Raw genomic sequence first — 16,642 nt, forward strand, 5'->3', positions numbered from 1 at the left:
AATGATTCTATAAAAAGGCCAGTCAGGGAAGGAGGTGGAATCCAGTCTAAGGACCATTTTACATGTGACAATTTTAATGGGCACTGCAGACTCATGATGTGCAATTGCTAAAAGGTATGTCTTTTTTTTAAAAAAATTAATGTATACCAGGAAAGCACATCTTAAAATAATATGAGTTTATGGGCCTGTTCTACCATTAGGTAAGCTGAGGTGGCACATCTCAGATAGCAGATACGGGGCATTATTAAAAGGTAGCAACCTGCCAATTAATAATTTACTAATAATTTCATTTACTCCTGCCAGGGAGGTTATATTTATATTTTGCTGCTTCAGGCGCTAAAATAACTTGGGCTGTCTCTAAGTGGTATGCAATTCAATATTATGGTTTTAGCAGGTACAGTAGGTAGCATCCTGTCTATATAAAACTCTATGCTCCATCTCCTCCACCTACCAAATTCTTTCTGTCAAACGAAGAAAAGGTTGGATATGTAATAATGCCAGTGTAAATGGGGTAAGAGGTTACACACCAAGAACAAATATGAAACCCTGTTTAAGCAATAATAATATACCAGATATTTGAGGGTCCTATTTCAAATAGTATGCAATTTTTCATTTCTGCCATTTCAGAGATAGATTGGTTTCTACATCTTTTGACCTCATAACCCTCTATGGATATTCTGAATAAAAAAGTTACTGCTTCTAAGCTGATTTCAGCTTGTATGTTGTTTTCCTGAATATATTTGCATTCCATCATTTAACCACAACAAGGCAGGCATCCTAGAAGTTATTAAAACAATACTTGTGAATTTATATAGCTTTTAGCCAAGCATTCTGTAAAGGGTGCCTCTGCTGCCTCTCTGGCCCGCATTTCACTATTTACAATGACGTTTGAAGCAAAAACACTTCATTTCATCAGCATTTGCTTGCTTTTGGCAGTAAGCAACAGTTCAAACACTTATTTCCTTTCCTCTTTGCTGCTGTATCACCATTATTACCTGAACTCATTACAGTCCTGTACCTTCCTAGTTTTATCCTTTTATTTTCTTTTTTAATGTTTTGATGTTCATGGAACTAAAATTCTTAGTGCTGTAACATTTGGAAGATTAACGTTCTTCCCAAATCTATCCTGCACTGGGAAATCCTCTTGCAGCTACCTTATTTTCATCACAGTTCTTCCCTCTGGAGAGCTCTTGCTTAGTACAGACACAAATAGATTTTGGGTGGTGGGACGACTTAGGATATGCATTTCCCGCTTTTCTGGCAAGATACAGAGCCTCCCTCAGATCATTTTGCCCAAGAACAATAGTTCAGAGTCAGGCACATGCAGCAGTGTAGCTAGCCACTCGGGTGCCTGGTGTGGGGGCGTGTCCAGGGCGGGGCAATCGACCCATGGGGGTGGGGCAGGGTGAGCCTCTCCGCCGCCTCCCCCTCAGCTATAGGGCAGCTGAGGGAGAGGCAGTAGGCAGGTGCAAGTCCCATTTTAGGCAGCGTGGAACCTAAAGGCGCCTAAGCCACCACGTCACTCCTAAAAAGTTTTGTGAGTCCATTTAAAAAAACACAAACTCATTTTGTAACCCCTCTCAGTGAGGACACCTGGGGCGGACCGCCGCCCCCCCCCCCACACCCCTTCCTCCCTCACTGGGTGCATGTGTCATTAGAGGAGGGAAGGAGAAGCAGAACTCCCTCTGCAGTGGGAAAACAGTGCTGCGCCAGCTTTTGTAGCTAGGTAAGTGGGCACAGACACACCTTAATTCTCAGTGCTAGGTACTCTGTGCCCCCTGGTTGAAGATTGGGTTTTTTGATACATGTAAATAGTTACCCACTGGCTGTTTATCCTCCTCCACTATCTCAAGAGAATCTGTGAATCACAGCCCCTGGCCCTTTCAGTGGTATCAGTTTGGATGTGGGCTGTTACCTGTTAGTCAACAATGCTCTTAGTATCCATGTGCACAGAAAGAGAAATGGGGTGTTCCTTAAGACAAGGAAAGAGAGGACATAACAGTATCTACCTGGAGTTCTGTGCTGTTTGTTCTATTGATCTCGTTTCCTGATATATCTAGTCTGGCTGCTACTTTTTCTGATACATCATTAGCTGCCCTTTGAACACCCTCGTCCTCAGAGGCAGCCACGTCCTTATCCAGCCTCTCCAGATCCTCTGACCCAAGGCACTTGGGTCCGGTAGAGCAGTTTGTCTCGGACGCATTGCTTGCTGCAGTCCCTAGGAGGCTGGCCTCTTGCAATGAGCAGGGCGTAGGGTTTTCTTTCCTCTCTGGTCCGTTCATGGAGACATCTGAATTGGCCGTTGTGTTCAAGGGGCCTTCTCCTTGAGTGGACTCATCTGCCCATTCTTCCTTGGACCCTTTTTCACTTTCAGGATCTGCCTGCTGGAGTCTTCCTTGCTGAAATTCGCCTGTGTGAACTATTCCATTCTGGGAGCCCTCCCATGGGAGTTTCTCGTTGCTGTGGGCGTCCTGGTTTGCATCAGCAGATCCAAGGTCCTGTTTGCTACCAGGGAGAGACTCGTCCTGTTTCTTCCCAATATGGGTGACATGAAATCTGGGGGGGGATAAAGGAAGTCAGGTGAATCAACAGTGACAAATCATCATGTAAGATCCCTCATCATCTGGGCTGCAAGGTCTCCTGACAGAACAGAAAGCAAAACTCTGAGGCACTTGGTTATATCTTTTGTGGATAAGATACTAACCATATCCTACTAGCTACTCTCTGATGCAGAATAGCATACCTTTTCCCTGGATACTTTCAAATAGGTTTATTATTCCTGTATTTTGGTGTCCACCTCTTACTCTACCCACAGATGCTAGATTAGAAGAACATGCTAAGGAAAAGGAGTGAACGTTTGAATGGGGGGGAAAGGCTGAACATGAGCCCTGTGGAAACCAGTTAGGGAGCCCTTTCCCACATCATTTAAATCTTTTCCTCAAAGACTCAGGAAAGAGGCTAAAATTGCAACACTTCCAAGTCAAACCACGAGACACTACTCGTCAAGCTGGTGCTCTGACCCCCTCACTCTTTGCCTTTGATTTATTTCCATTTTTCATCTGGCAAGTATGCCTAATCAACTACCTGAGAATATAAATACACTCTCTCTTATGGAGCCAAGGCAAGCACCATTCACTCACTAAGAATAATGGCAAATCTCTTCATGTGGGCTCAATGTTGTGAGGCACTGGATGAGCCGTTGGAGGGTGTCCCATTCAAGGGGTCCTCTACTGCGTCTTTATTAAACACCTCTTACTCAAAACAGATTGGTTTTGGTGTGGAAAGTTTCCTTTTCACCATGTGAGAAATGATGTGTCCTCTTCCCTTTTGTTGCTGCTTTTCGTATGCCTGGCCCTGCAATTCTGTGGCCCCTGGAAGGCCAAGAATTCTGACCTTGGAGAGGGAGATCCAGTGCTGGATTCCCACCTTCTCACCATTCTGGAAACTTCTGCAGTCCTGGCCCTACCAACATTAGGAGGACCAAAAAGGAGCTGGACCAGAGGACCAGAGGGAGGCTCAGCTTCAAGTATCCAGCACCTGACCACATCCTGACATGCCCCCCAAATGGAGATCAAACTATGCTAGCTTGGGAGTTGGAGTGTCTCATTTCCCACCCCAGCATAGTTATTGTTTATATAAACACTTAAAAAAAGCTGGTGTGGATTCCCTAAGGAGGTTGGATGGTGTCTTGTATGCCTCCTTCTGGCATCTCTTGCAGACAAGCTGGTGCCAAATGTTTTCCTTTGGACCGCATCAGCAAGGCTCCGGGGGGGGGGGGTCGGTCTTGTCGTCAGGGCAGCCCAGGACCGCCAGACACATTGCACAGGCTTGAGCCCCAGAGAGCTCACTTTGGTGCTGCAAACGCAGCAAAAACAATGCAGGGACGAGCAGTTATGGGGGGGAAATGCCTCTCTCCTGTATCGGTCTCTACAGCCGCAGCAGGCTCTGCAACTTTCTAACAGTTTGGCCTCACCCCCAAAGGCGCACTCCTCCATTGTCTCCTGAGAGAGACGGGTGCCAACAACAACGTAGTTGTTTGACTTGTTCCAAGATGAGCCAGTCATTTTATTATTAATTTATGGTATGTTTTATTGCACTCATACCTTTTATTCTACCAGTGACTTCATATTTTATTTGAGGGTGCAGTCTACAAATATTCTAACTTTTTTTTATATTAAAAACCCCCCATTTGTTAGGAGAGGGAAAAAGAAAAACAGAACAACTGGAGAAAGCACCCTTGCGCACCTCACTCCTGCCTTGTCACCTGCTATGGTGAATGCCTTCTCCCAACCGAAGGATTGCAACGTGCATTTCTTCTACTCCCTTTACCTTGATTTTCCAAGATGTTGTATTATGTTTTTATGCTGAAATCAAGTAAAATGAAGGATGGCGTGGAAATAAAGAAAGGCCTGTCTCTTGATAAATACCTGCCCACAGAGAAGACCGTGGTCTCCCCCGGGTGCATCTTGCCCTTGCCCTCCTTGGAGCGCCCCTGTCGATGCAGCGGGTGCCTCTTCTTCCTACTGCAGTGGATGCAGGGGGCTTGCGTTGAGCCCAAGTGCACCGTGTGGTGATGGGGCAGGCCAGCATCTTGGCTGCTGCGATGGGGGCAGAGGCTGCTGGAGAAAAGAGAACAGAAAGCTAATTGCCACAAGAGTCATTGAACTCGGGACATAATTGCCCCAAACCACTCAATCTAAACAGAAGGATGCAACCCTCAAGGCACGACCAGCACATTACCATGAGACAAGCACAAGAGGTTCTGAGATTCACACAGACAAATGTGACCCACGGAGTTCAAGCTACCAGGAAGTTCTCCTAAGGAAGCCCCAATGAAATAAATGTGAGCGGTACTAAAACACAACCCCCCACCACCACAGTACAAAAGGTATAAAGGTAAAGGACCCCTGGATGGTTAAGTTCAGTCAAAGGTGCGGCGCTCATCTCACTTCAGGCTGAGGGAGCCAGTGTTTGTCCACAGACAGCTTTCTGGGTCATGTGGCCAGCAGAACTAAACTGCTTGTGGCACAACAGAACACCATGATGGAAACCAGAGCGCACGGAAATGCTGTTTACCTTCTTGCCACAATGCTACCTATTTATCTACTTGCACTGATGTGCTTTTGAACTAGGTTGGCAGAAGCTGGGACAGAGCAAAGGGAGCTCACCACTGTTGAGCAGATTCGAACTGCCAACCTCGGTGGTTTAGACTACAGCCAAGGCTTGGTGGTTTAGACCACAGTGCTACCTGCATCCACCACAATACAATCCCAGCATGGACTGGGGAGGGAAGACCCCATTTGGTTTTTCTGCCTCAGCAACCAAAAACACCCCGAACTGTAATGAAATGAAATGTTGAGGGAGCCATATGAACTCCAGGGATTCAAGACTGGACTTCCCCTTTGCCCTTTTCTAGCGCAGAGACAAGGGCTTTAATCTCTCCATCTCTTCCTCACTGACAGCTGACCTCTAGCCCAGTCTTCAAGGAAGGATGGCATAGCAGAGATTCCCAAGATGTGATAGGCACTATGGTGCACCTGGACCCTGTCCTCACCTGGGCACAGGGACCGGCAGTGGGAGATCAGCGTCACCATCTCCCAGCATTTCCTTCAGGACTTCCACATTTGCTAACAAAGGGGAGAAAGAAGAAATGTGTCACAGCCAGGTCCTCATGTACAGGGACTTCCCAACCGTTAAACCAAGGTTAAGCCTTACCTTCATTCTGAATGATGCACTTCACTATCTTCTCTACAGTGTCCTCATTCAGCTCCTCATCTTCATCTGAAATGAAAAGATATGGCAGTGAAAGAAGAAACATAGGAACTCTTGTGACGGGACAAATCTCCATACAGCATAAAAAACCCTGAAATGCTCAAGGAACAGCTAGCCCTGTGCTTCAGCAAAAGTGACCTGGGAAGCTGTTCTCTCTAACAGGTGTGTGCAAACAGAAATGGCTTGCTGGGTGGGGCCCCAGATGTTACTGCAGCTTCCCAGCAGGTGAGGTACTATCAAGAAGGAGAGCCAAGGGGGCAGGAGGTTGGCATAGTGCAAACCATCAGCAGAACCAGCCTGACACTCAGCTGGTGCATTTGCACTGTGCCAATCTCCCTGCTGCCTTGCCTCCTCTGCCCTGGCAAGCAACAGTGAATTAGGAAGCTAACCTAGCAGCCCTGTCCCACCCAACAAGCTACTGGGGAACGACGATGACGATGACCTGTGGCCACAAGCAGCCCTTGGCCTGATTTCATGGAGGGGCAAGGAGACACAGAGAAAATGAGCTTCTCTACACCATTTGTGGCTCTGTTGCTCCCTGCCATTGCCACATGTGGTCTCTGACTAGGGCCAGCCCAAGACATCTTGGCACCTGAGGTGAGCCACAAAATGGTGTGCGTGCCCCTGCCATGGAACAAGGGCGGGGGGGAGCAGCAGGGCCTCCTATTCGCCAAGAGGCCTCTGTAGAGGCAGCATTGGGGGGGGGGGTCTGAGGAGACGCAGATCTGGCCTCCAAGGGATGTGATGCAGCTGTTTCTGCCACCAGTGCAGTGGCAAGAGGTGATGCATTCCATGCAGGCCAAATCTGCTGCCCCTATGGATCCTGCCACCTGAGGCAGCTGCTTCACCTTGCTGGCCCTGCTCCTGACAGATTAGCCCTGCGGGAATGTGATCCTCAACAGAAAAAAAAGGTTCCCCTGCCCTGCTCTAGCAGATCACATAGCAGCGTAGTCTGCTCATAATCATCTTGATATAATTTGACTTGAATCTCCCAAACTCAGGGGAGCCATTCAAAGAAGTCAGTTACTTCCCCACACATTTCAGTCCCTGTGTTTATTCCTCAGAAATATCTGTATTTCTTGGCAATCCACTGCTTCTACACAATGTGGCAATTGTTAGAAACAATTACTTATAAAGATAAATATCTCTCTTAAATGTTGCTTCTTCTTTGCAATCTCAATTCGACAGAAGCCATGCACAAACTCTTGAAACTTTGCATTCCTGGCCACCTGACATCTCTCTAGTAGATGTAGAACTTCTAAGCCAAGCCCGCAGAGATTGTATATAAACAGCTCAATAATCGTGTGTTTCTACTTGATAAATGGAAAACGGCCATTTACAAAAGACAAAACTCTGTAGCAAGGTTAAGGCTGCCACAATGCCCTTCAGAACAACAGAGCTACAGTTTTTTTGGTGCCGCTCTGCAGCACAAGAAGTGCAGGGAAATTTGGGTTCAAATCTCCTCACAACCATAATGTTAACTAGGGCAAGTCACAATTTCTTATTCTAGCCCACTTTATGGCTTTGTTGTGAGGATAAATTCATGTGTGCCACCTGAGCTCTTTAGGGGGAAAGTAGAATGCAACCTTGATGAAAAACTAATAAAAACTAACTACTACAGCTTTTCTTTTTCTCTCCCTGCTCATCTTTACCTATCCTCCCTCCCTCCTCACATTTGGAAAACAGCTGAAATGTGGCCCCAAAATGCCCATAGCTGCATCACATACAGTGAGGCTCAGGCCGCAATCACAGGCAAGTCTGAGGGGCATAATAGCCAAGCGCACACATCAAATTTTCAGGCATCCCATTACAAGGACATTCCTGGCCTGAAAAAAGAATGAGGTATCAAAACCAGTCCTTGTCGCAGGAGTGAGCTATGCCCACTGGAACATCCTGCTTTCAGGTGTGGCTGGTACCCACCGATTGGTCAGGTGGAAGGCAGGGACTCAAGCAGGAGGCGGAGCCAGGGCCAATGACAGTCCCGCCCTCTTCCCTACTGAGTCCTACAAGGGCAGCCCTGAGCCATGGGACTAGGAAGCCAATAGGCAGTGCCTGCCTCCTGGACAGGATGCAAAAAGGCAGGCAGATTGGGGCTGGTTGAGGTCAGACTGAGGTCGATGGTGCAGTGCCCCCATTTGCCCTAACGGAGCAGCCTCCACTTCCTCCTTCGTCATCCAACTTTAGTTGAAGTTGTAGGGAAAGAGTTTTGCTGTAGCTGCCAGAAAAGGCAGTATTCCTCTTCTGTTGTTGCCCTCCATCCCACCTGGATTCAGAGTCCTAAATATTATTTGCCACTCAGTTCAAGAAAACCATTGTGGTGGAGCGACCTGGGTTCAAGTCCTCACTCAGTCATGAAGGACACTGGCTGATCTGGGGAGAGTCTTCTAGCCTCTGACCTACTTCACAAGGTTGCTTGGGGGAATAGAGTGATGCAGGGCAAGATCACTCTGAGCTCCTTGAACAAAGGTAGGATAAAATAATGAAAACCACTCACACCCATCTAAGTTCAGATGCCCCTAATTCTAACATGCAACCCACCATGATATTCTGGTCCTATTTTCCTATGTGTTTCAGTTGATTTGGCATGAGGCTGGGACAAGATGCTTGGAGAAGTATGGTCTCTCGCTGACTTATTAAACCCTTGGTCTTCATAAAATCATAGAGTCGGAAGGGAGTGCGAGGGTCATCAAGTGCAGGACTCTTTACGCCCAACATGGGGCTCAGACCAAAGACCCTGAGATTGAGAGTCTCATGCTCTTACCAACTGAGCTATCCTGCTGTCCTCTGTGCATAAATTCCAGCAGCAGAGCGATGACTATCCATTTGGCTATGGTTCAGCAGGGATTTGAACCAAGAGATTCAACCTCTTGCCTCGATCTAGTATTTGCTGGCATTATTCCAAGGCTACAGTTTTGCAAATTATTAAATATGAGCTATTAGCTCCAATTTAGTGAGGTGGCTTTAAGCAACGTGCAAATGAGCTGCAAAGTTGGTGAAGAGGGAAGGGAGACCAGTAACGTTTTTGCTTAGATCCGGAAATTTCAGCTCAGATCTGGGTCATTCCCATCGAACACAGCAAGAAAAACGTGAATAAGACTGGGCTGCATGATAGGTGAAAGCGAAGCTGAGCAGAGCAAAGCCAAAGTCACAAAACCTAAAAGGATGGGAGCTGTCAAGACGGATGAAGCGGCTGCTCTGAAAGCCACCAGCAGCCCACATATAATTACTTTAATCCCTCCAGCAAATTGCACCCGCAGAATTTAGGCTGGTGGAGTAAAATAGTGATGCTTTTTTAAAGGTAGAGTTCTCTATGCCCCCTTCTCCAACAACTCATTCTTTGCTAATCCAGGGCTGGCGAACTCTTGGTCTTGAAGGAACACCGCTTTGCGCCTGCGGGAGCTTCGTGCTGGGAAGAAAGAAGACCCCCGCTCGCTGCTTTCCTTCTCTGCCCCCCCCCCCTTTACTCACCAGCTTGCATCTGGGTCAGAGACTCCTTGTTATCAGAGTCGAGCTCATCCCGGAACGTCCGGCAGCGGTAGCCCTTCTTCTTCAGGACGTGGCAAATGAGGAATCCCACGAGTCCCATGACGAAGAAGACCAGGACCAGCAGGAACAGCATGGAAACGCTGTGCTGGTGGTCGGCATCGTCCTCCCCCTCGTCGTTGCTGTGCTCCGACATTCGGATCTGCGAGAGAGGGAGCGCGCATGGCTCAGGGCCCGCAGGTGCCCACGTGCCTGGTTGCCCACCCAGGCCAGTGGCGCCAAGGTGCCCTGGGCAGGTACCGGGGCTCAGCTCCCTGTTTCCTGGGCTCCCCCACTAATCGAAAAGCACCCCTCGGGTGAGAAGCCTTACGGAGGGGTTGCGGAAAGTTTATCAGGGAGGTTTTGCTTGACTTCCAGAAAGAGGTTCCTGGAGATTTTACCAAGGGTCTTTCGCAGCCACCTGCCTCAGAAGTCAGGCGCAAGGACGAGCAGTCCAAGGGCAAGGATTCTCAGCCAGATCCCCGGGAGAGAGGAGCTGCTGCTGCTGCTGCTGCTGCTTCCCTAGGAAACGTCCTGCTTCCATTTTGAGATGCTTTGACTTGAGAAATGCCTTTCCTCATGCCTCGCGTTTCTGCCTTGGCGGTTCTCTGGCCAGAACCCTGCTTCTCCCTCCCTCCCTCCCTCCCTCTCTCCTTCCCCTGCTAGAGGTTTTCCAAGGACACGGCGCCAGCCTTTGAGCGCGCGGCCGCCCTCTCCGCCGCTCTCGGCGGGACGAAGCATCCCCCGGCCTCTCTCTCTCTCTCTCAATCTGCCTGTCTTTGTCTCTCTTTCCACCTCCGCGGCTGGGCTGGAGGATGCTTCTCAAGGACACGGCCGGTGCCGCACTCCTGCCGCTGCCTCTGCAGCACAAACCTCGCTCCGGAGAGGCGCGACGGCTCCCTCCCTGCTCCTCCTCCTCCTCCTCTTCCTCCTGTGCAAGGACCTTTCCTCACCCCCATCACCCCCCGCCCGCCCCCGGTCGCTCCCCTCGTCCTGCTTCTCGGTTTCCAGGCACTGCAGGTCCGAAATACTCACGGCCGACAAGGAGGCTCTCCTCCCCGGACGCCCAAGTCAGCGCTCAGCGGAGCGCATTCCGGCTGCCGCAGCAGCGACCAGGCAGGCTCCGCAGCTGCTCGCCAGGCGGCCCCCAGCTGGCCGCGCACCTTCCGCGCGCGCAGGAGCCCAGAGCATCGCGCGCAGGTGCGCGCCCGCCGGGCCTCCCCGGAATCCGCATGGGCTTCAGCCTCCTCCCAAGAGCGTCCCAGAGCCGGGCGGGCGAATCCTTCTCCCCGGGCCACTAGGCGCTGCTGCCCCCTCCGCTCCCTCGGATGGCGCGGGAGCCTCCAGCGGGCGAAGCAGCGACGCGCTGCCACCGCCTCGGCGCGCACCTGAAGCGCCCTTCTTCCCGCGAGGCTGTCCCTTCTGCCTCCCGTCTCCTAGCAACCACGCAACTCCGAGGCAGGGTACCACTCGCAGCATCCCTGACGCCCGACGGGCAAGCCGCGCACAGGGCGGGCTGCTGCTCCCCTTCAGCACCAGGGCTCGACTATGCCTCCCCACAACCTCTCCAGAAATCTCTCAGGCAGAAACCGGGTGGGGCCCGGGGAGAGGCTGAGAGAGCACCGTCTGGGGACCGAGAGAGAGGCAGCAGCTGCCAAAGCGCCTCCAGAAGCCATTTCACGTAGACTTTAGAGGGATGGCCCGACAGTTAGCAAAGAGTAGGGAAGGCCTGTCACCATCTGACCCCGCCGAAACGTTGATATTCCGAGGTTCGGCATCAGGTTCAGTAACTGGAAGGCTTTCCAGAACCTGTTAAGGCCAAGTCTGGGCTGGATCATATCACACTGCTGGTGGGTACTCTAAGCCAGGCATAGGCAAACTCAAGCCTCCAGATGTTTTGAGGACTACAACTCCCATCATCCCTAGCTAACAGGACCAGTGGTCAGAATTGTAGTCCCCAAACATCTCCCTGGAATGCTAGTTTCCCACGTGGAGGGAATTACTGTATGTTCATATTGCTGCCTCAGAGCACAGCAAAGTGTGTTGTCCCCTACTCCTCTAGTGCATTTCTCAACTCATATCAACTCATTTCTCAACTCATATCAACTTCTCAACTTGGACTACTACCATGCGCTCTACGTGGGGCTACCTTTGAAGGTGACCTGGAAACTACAACTAATCCAGAATGTGGCAGCTAGACTGGTGATTGAGAGTGGCCACCAAGACCATATAATACCTGTCCTGAAATACCAGTACCTGCATTGGCTCCTAGTACGTTTCTGAGCACAATTCAAAGTGTTGGCGCTGACCTTGAAAGTCCTAAATGGCCTTGGCCCAGTATACCTGAAGGAGTATGTCCATCCCCATCATTCAGGCACTGAGGTACAGCACCAAGGGCCTTCTGCTAGTTCCCTCACTGTGAGAAGTGAGGTTACAGGGAACCAGGCAGACGGTCTTCTAGGTAGTGGATGTCAAGGAAATAAACAACTATCTGACTTTTAGAAGACATCATAGGGAAGTTTTTAATGTTTGATGTTTTATTGTGTTTTTAATATTCTGTTGGGAGCTGTCCAGAGTGGCTGGGGAAACCCAGCCAGATGGGTGGGGTATAAATAATAAATTATTATTACTATAACTTCATATCAGCAGAGCTTCATTAATGTCATATTTGTTTTAGTACACACTAGAGGTTGTTAATGGAACAGGGATAACTTGTCTAGAGACAAAATAAGAATGGCTTAACGACTCCAGTTGTTGTCAAGCTGCTTTGAGAAACACATCAAACAGCAGTACTTTATAACAAAGTGCTGGATACATATGCATTTTGGATAGCTTTGTGATTTAAAAGCCCACATTGGAAAATGCAGGGAGAGCACAGTAAACAGGAGTGTGAAGACAGCCACAGATTTGGGGAGCAACCCCTCAAGCATCTGGCGTAAAGCAAACTGGTGCAATTTATGCAAATGTAAAGTTACACCAGATCCAAACTCCTTCAGCAGCACAGCTGCTTCCCTGCATAAGCCAGGAAGAGGGAAAACAAGCTTTTAAAATAGTATTCTATCCAGAGGTGAATTGGCTAAGCATCCAGTCTAGCCCCACCTCCTCCTGGCAAGCCCTCTAAACTGGCCTCAGCTGAAGCAGCTTTAGCTCCACTGGCTGAGCCCCAGCTGAGCCAGGGTTGATTGACTGATTTACTTATGTGCAGCTTTTCATTCATGAACTGTGCCCAAAGCGCCTTATAGCAAACATTCAAAACAATGAAATACAGAGCATGGAAATTCAAACATATAAAATACAGAATGTGCCAGTGAATTCAAAAGTGATGAAATCGACAATTTGGCAAACACAGAATAAATTCAACATTACAAGATGGAAGCAAATGCTATTCATTTATTAGGCACATAAATGAATAGCAAAACAAGAGTCAACCAACAATAAAATTTCTGGCACTGGTCTTGCTGGACTCCAAGGAGCCTGGTTTAAATGCTCTTTGGGGGAGAGGGGTAGGGGACATACAGCTGGCTGCAGAAGGGGCTGACAGGAGCAAAAGGATGAGCAACTTATGCCGGCAAACCTTCTGCTGAGCTGGGTTTGGGAACTTAATGCTGACTGAGCCAGAGATCTGATGCATCCTAAGCTGCTCCTCCAAGGGATCTTGCCATAGGAATGTTCCTTTAAAGGAGAGCATTCAGTTATATGAGCCCTCACCAGAAGCCTGAAGTCAGAAAGCCACATATAACCTCCGTACTCGGCCTGTGTTTTAACTTTATATATATTTACTGATGTCCCATTTGTGCTCATTTCAGCTTCCCAGGACACTTTGTAAGTTAGCCCTGATTGGCCATACTGGAACAAGCAAACTTAAGGGACAGACTGCTCCATGAAATTGATGGATTTACAGTTATACCAGAGGTTCAGAGCTATCACTTACACACTGGATGCAACCAAAGATATTAAAATAATAATAATAATAACAACACTGTATGCACTATTTGGCTTACCAATGCTGATATATCTGTGTTAATACCTTGTTATTGTGAATGGCCCTCTGTGCAAGTCCAAAAATATGGACACTGTGAGCCCTCAGGCAAAACACTTGTGTGTCCACTTCTCACTTCAGTGGGCTCAAACAGGCTGTCATTGCCCCTGGCTGTTGCTGCTGCTTTCCATCAACACTGTTGACTGCTCATTTGCCAGCAAGAGAGCTGGAGGTGAAAGAGAGAGAAGGCAGGAGCAGCTCCTTCTCTACTTCTGCACCATCATAGTTCTGATTCTGGGGACAGAAAGGGGACAGGGGGTTGTTGACATTGGTGCCCGTGTAGAAGTGTGAGACCCAGCAAGGGCCTGACCACATCAATCCCTCAATCTGCTCTCCTTTTTCTCATCTCCAGTCTGTTTCAGAAACCTTTTAAATTAAGAACTGGAGTCACAGAAACAATAGTTTGTGTGTTTAGCTGAGTGCAATGCTCTTTCCATCTGCTGAGCAGAGGGCACCCTTCCCACCCCCAAATATGCTCACTCTTCTTTTCCCCAAACACCACAACTCTCAGCTGCCATTGTACATCCATGGGATCCTCCTGCACATGAATTGTCACATGGTGGTGTTCCCCTTCCCAACCTTTGGCTTTTTATCAGTATAGGACTTGTAAAGTCAGGAAGAGATTGTGAGGTTGTAAGAGCAGCACTAGGTTCTCCGAAGAAGAGCCATGATCGGCTGATGCCAGCCTTGGAATAACACTCAATACATTAAATGACTTCTGACGATGTTTACACAGGCATAATGCCTCTTTGTGCCAATAGCCACCGGTGGTGCAATCTGAAATCTGTTATGTATGTATCTCACAGGATAAAGTCTGCAGAGTACTTCCTACACTCTGTCTCAAACACTGTTAAAAGTACACACTAGAGGGGCTTTCTTAGCATGCCCAGTTTTTTCTCTGCTTCCCCATCCCTGTTTCAAACTTTCAATAAGAAGGTGTATTCCGGAAAACTCAAGTGGCTTACCCCTCACTAGTTTGAGACTTCAGTTGGTCTTTGTTGGCATCTGTCTGTTTTGAGAGACAATAGAGTGTGCCTCCCCATAACACACGATGCATATTAGATAAAGAGACCCCTGACCGTTAGGTCCAGTCGTGGATGACTCTGAGGTTGCGACGCTCATCTCACTTTAGAACTTTGACTAGGTGGGCAGGAGCAGGGACCGAGCAACGGGAGCTCACCCCATTGTGGGGGATTTAAACTGTCAGCCTTCTGATCGGCAAGCCCTAGGCTCTGTGGTTTAGACCACAGCACCACCCACGTCCCACTAATAATAATAATAATAATAATAATTTATTATTTATACCCCGCCCATCTGGCTGGGCCTCCCCAGCCACTCTGGGCGGCTTCCATAAAAACCAAAAATACAATAAAATATCACATATTAAAAACTTCCCTGAACAGGGCTGCCTTAAGATGTCTCTTGAATGTCAGGTAGTTATTTATCACTTTGACATCTGCTGGAAGGGCGTTCCACAGGGCGGGCGCCACTACCGAGAAGGCCCTCTGCCTGGTTCCCTGTAGCTTTGCTTCTCGCAATGAGGGAACCGCCAGAAGGCCCTCGGCGCTGGACCTCAGCGTCCGGGCAGAATGATGGGGGTGGAGACGCTCCTTCAGGTATACTGGACCGAGGCCGTTTAGGGCTTTAAAGGTAAGCACCAACACTTTGAATTGTGCTCGGAAACGTACTGGGAGCCAATGCAAGTCTTTCAAGACCGGTGTTATATGGTCTCGGCGGCCGCTCCCAGTCACCAGTCTAGCTGCCGCATTCTGGATTAGTTGTAGTTTCCGAGTCACCTTCAAAGGTAGCCCCACGTAGAGTGCATTGCAGTAGTCCAAGCGGGAGATAACCAGAGCATGTACCACTCTGGCGAGACAGTCCGCAGGCAGATAGGGTCTCAGCCTACGTACCAGATGGAGCTGGTAAACAGCTGCCCTGGACACGGATTTGACCTGTGCCTCCATGGACAGCTGTGAGTCCAAAATGACTCCCAGGCTGCGCACCTGGTCCTTCAGGGGCACAGTTACCCCATTCAGGACCAGGGAATCCTCCACACCTGCCCGCCTCCTGTCCCCCAAAAACAGTACTTCTGTCTTGTCAGGATTCAACCTCAATCTGTTAGCCGCCATCCATCCTCCAACCGCCTCCAGACACTCACACAGGACCTTCACCGCCTTCACTGGTTCTGATTTAAAAGAGAGGTAGAGCTGGGTATCATCCGCATACTGATGAACACCCAGCCCAAACCTCCTGATGATCTCTCCCAGCGGCTGCATGTAAATGTTGAAAAGCATGGGGGAGAGGACAGAACCCTGAGGCACCCCACAAGTGAGAGCCCAGGGGTCTGAACACTCATCCCCCACCACCACTTTCTGAACACGGCCCAGGAGGAAGGAGCGGAACCACTGTATAACAGTGCCCCCAGCTCCCAGCCCCTCAAGACGGTCCAGAAGGATGCTATGGTCGATGGTATCAAACGCCGCTGAGAGATCCAGCAGAACTAGGAAACAGCTCTCACCTTTGTCCCTAGCCCGCCGGAGATCATCAACCAGTGCGACCAAGGCAGTTTCAGTCCCATGATGAGGCCTGAATCCCGACTGGAAGGGATCCACTATGCATATTAGTTGGTCCTAATAAGGCTATTCTCCTACAGATATAATTGGATTTTTTTTCTAATGGTAAATGGCTACTATTTCTCTGTCTAGGAGAGAAAAATGTGTATTTGAAAAGGGAATATATTCTTACCTCTTTTCCTGCTAGGGTAAATGCAGCGGTTGGCCCCATGGCGTAGTTAGCTTTAAGGAAGCGTGCTGACTTTATCTCACACTTGCACCTTGCTGATCTGGGTGACCCTCCATGCCTCCTGTTCTCTCCCAATCCTCAGGGTGGCCAAAACTGTTTTAATGTCTAAGCCAATTTGAAAACTAGAGGCAAGAAAGAATATTAACATGAGAAGGGATATTGTTTGCCAGTTTCAAATATTTTTAGATATGACAAAAAGAGCAAATGATTTAAATGATAGGAAGATAAATGTATGTTGAAAATAAGGAGGTGATTGCAATCCAGTAATGGTACAGTTGTGCTGGGATCTATAGGGTATCTAAGGAAGTATGCTTGCTTCCTTTTATAATTGACTGCAATTTTTATATTAATATTTTTTTAAAAATACATGGAAAATGTTGGGTGGGTACCTGTGGTGCATTAAGCACAGATGGATATACAGTATGCTTGACAGGTTAACGCACTAGATTCTTTCCAAATAATTTCCCTCTTCCTCTCAATAAGGCATAGAGTCCTTTTATTTAAAAT

General features: G+C 48.7%; 1 protein-coding gene across 4 annotated transcripts in view; it reads right to left on the reverse strand.

Annotated features, from left to right (window-relative positions):
- The window catches only part of RELL2 (RELT like 2), a 19,902-nt gene extending 3,686 nt beyond the window's left edge, over positions 1 to 16,216 (reverse strand). Inside the window, exons 1-7 of one of the 4 annotated variants that reach the window (XM_028738175.2) lie at positions 16,079 to 16,171; positions 13,322 to 13,567; positions 9,241 to 9,457; positions 5,716 to 5,781; positions 5,555 to 5,627; positions 4,428 to 4,619; positions 2,010 to 2,556 (exon numbers count right to left, since the gene is read on the reverse strand). In XM_028738175.2, the coding sequence (XP_028594008.2) occupies positions 2,010 to 2,556; positions 4,428 to 4,619; positions 5,555 to 5,627; positions 5,716 to 5,781; positions 9,241 to 9,451 (1,089 nt within the window). In that variant the 5' untranslated portion in view covers positions 9,452 to 9,457; positions 13,322 to 13,567; positions 16,079 to 16,171. Of the gene's footprint in view, positions 1 to 2,009; positions 2,557 to 4,427; positions 4,620 to 5,554; positions 5,628 to 5,715; positions 5,782 to 9,240; positions 9,458 to 10,329; positions 10,771 to 13,321; positions 13,568 to 16,078 lie in introns of those variants that run through there. The other 3 variants (XM_028738173.2, XM_028738171.2, XM_028738174.2) reach the window with 3 other exon arrangements.
- Between the last annotated feature and the right edge of the window lie 426 nt (positions 16,217 to 16,642).

Source organism: Podarcis muralis, chromosome 8 (assembly GCF_964188315.1).
Source record: "Podarcis muralis chromosome 8, rPodMur119.hap1.1, whole genome shotgun sequence".
Taxonomy (NCBI): Eukaryota; Metazoa; Chordata; class Lepidosauria; order Squamata; family Lacertidae; genus Podarcis; species Podarcis muralis.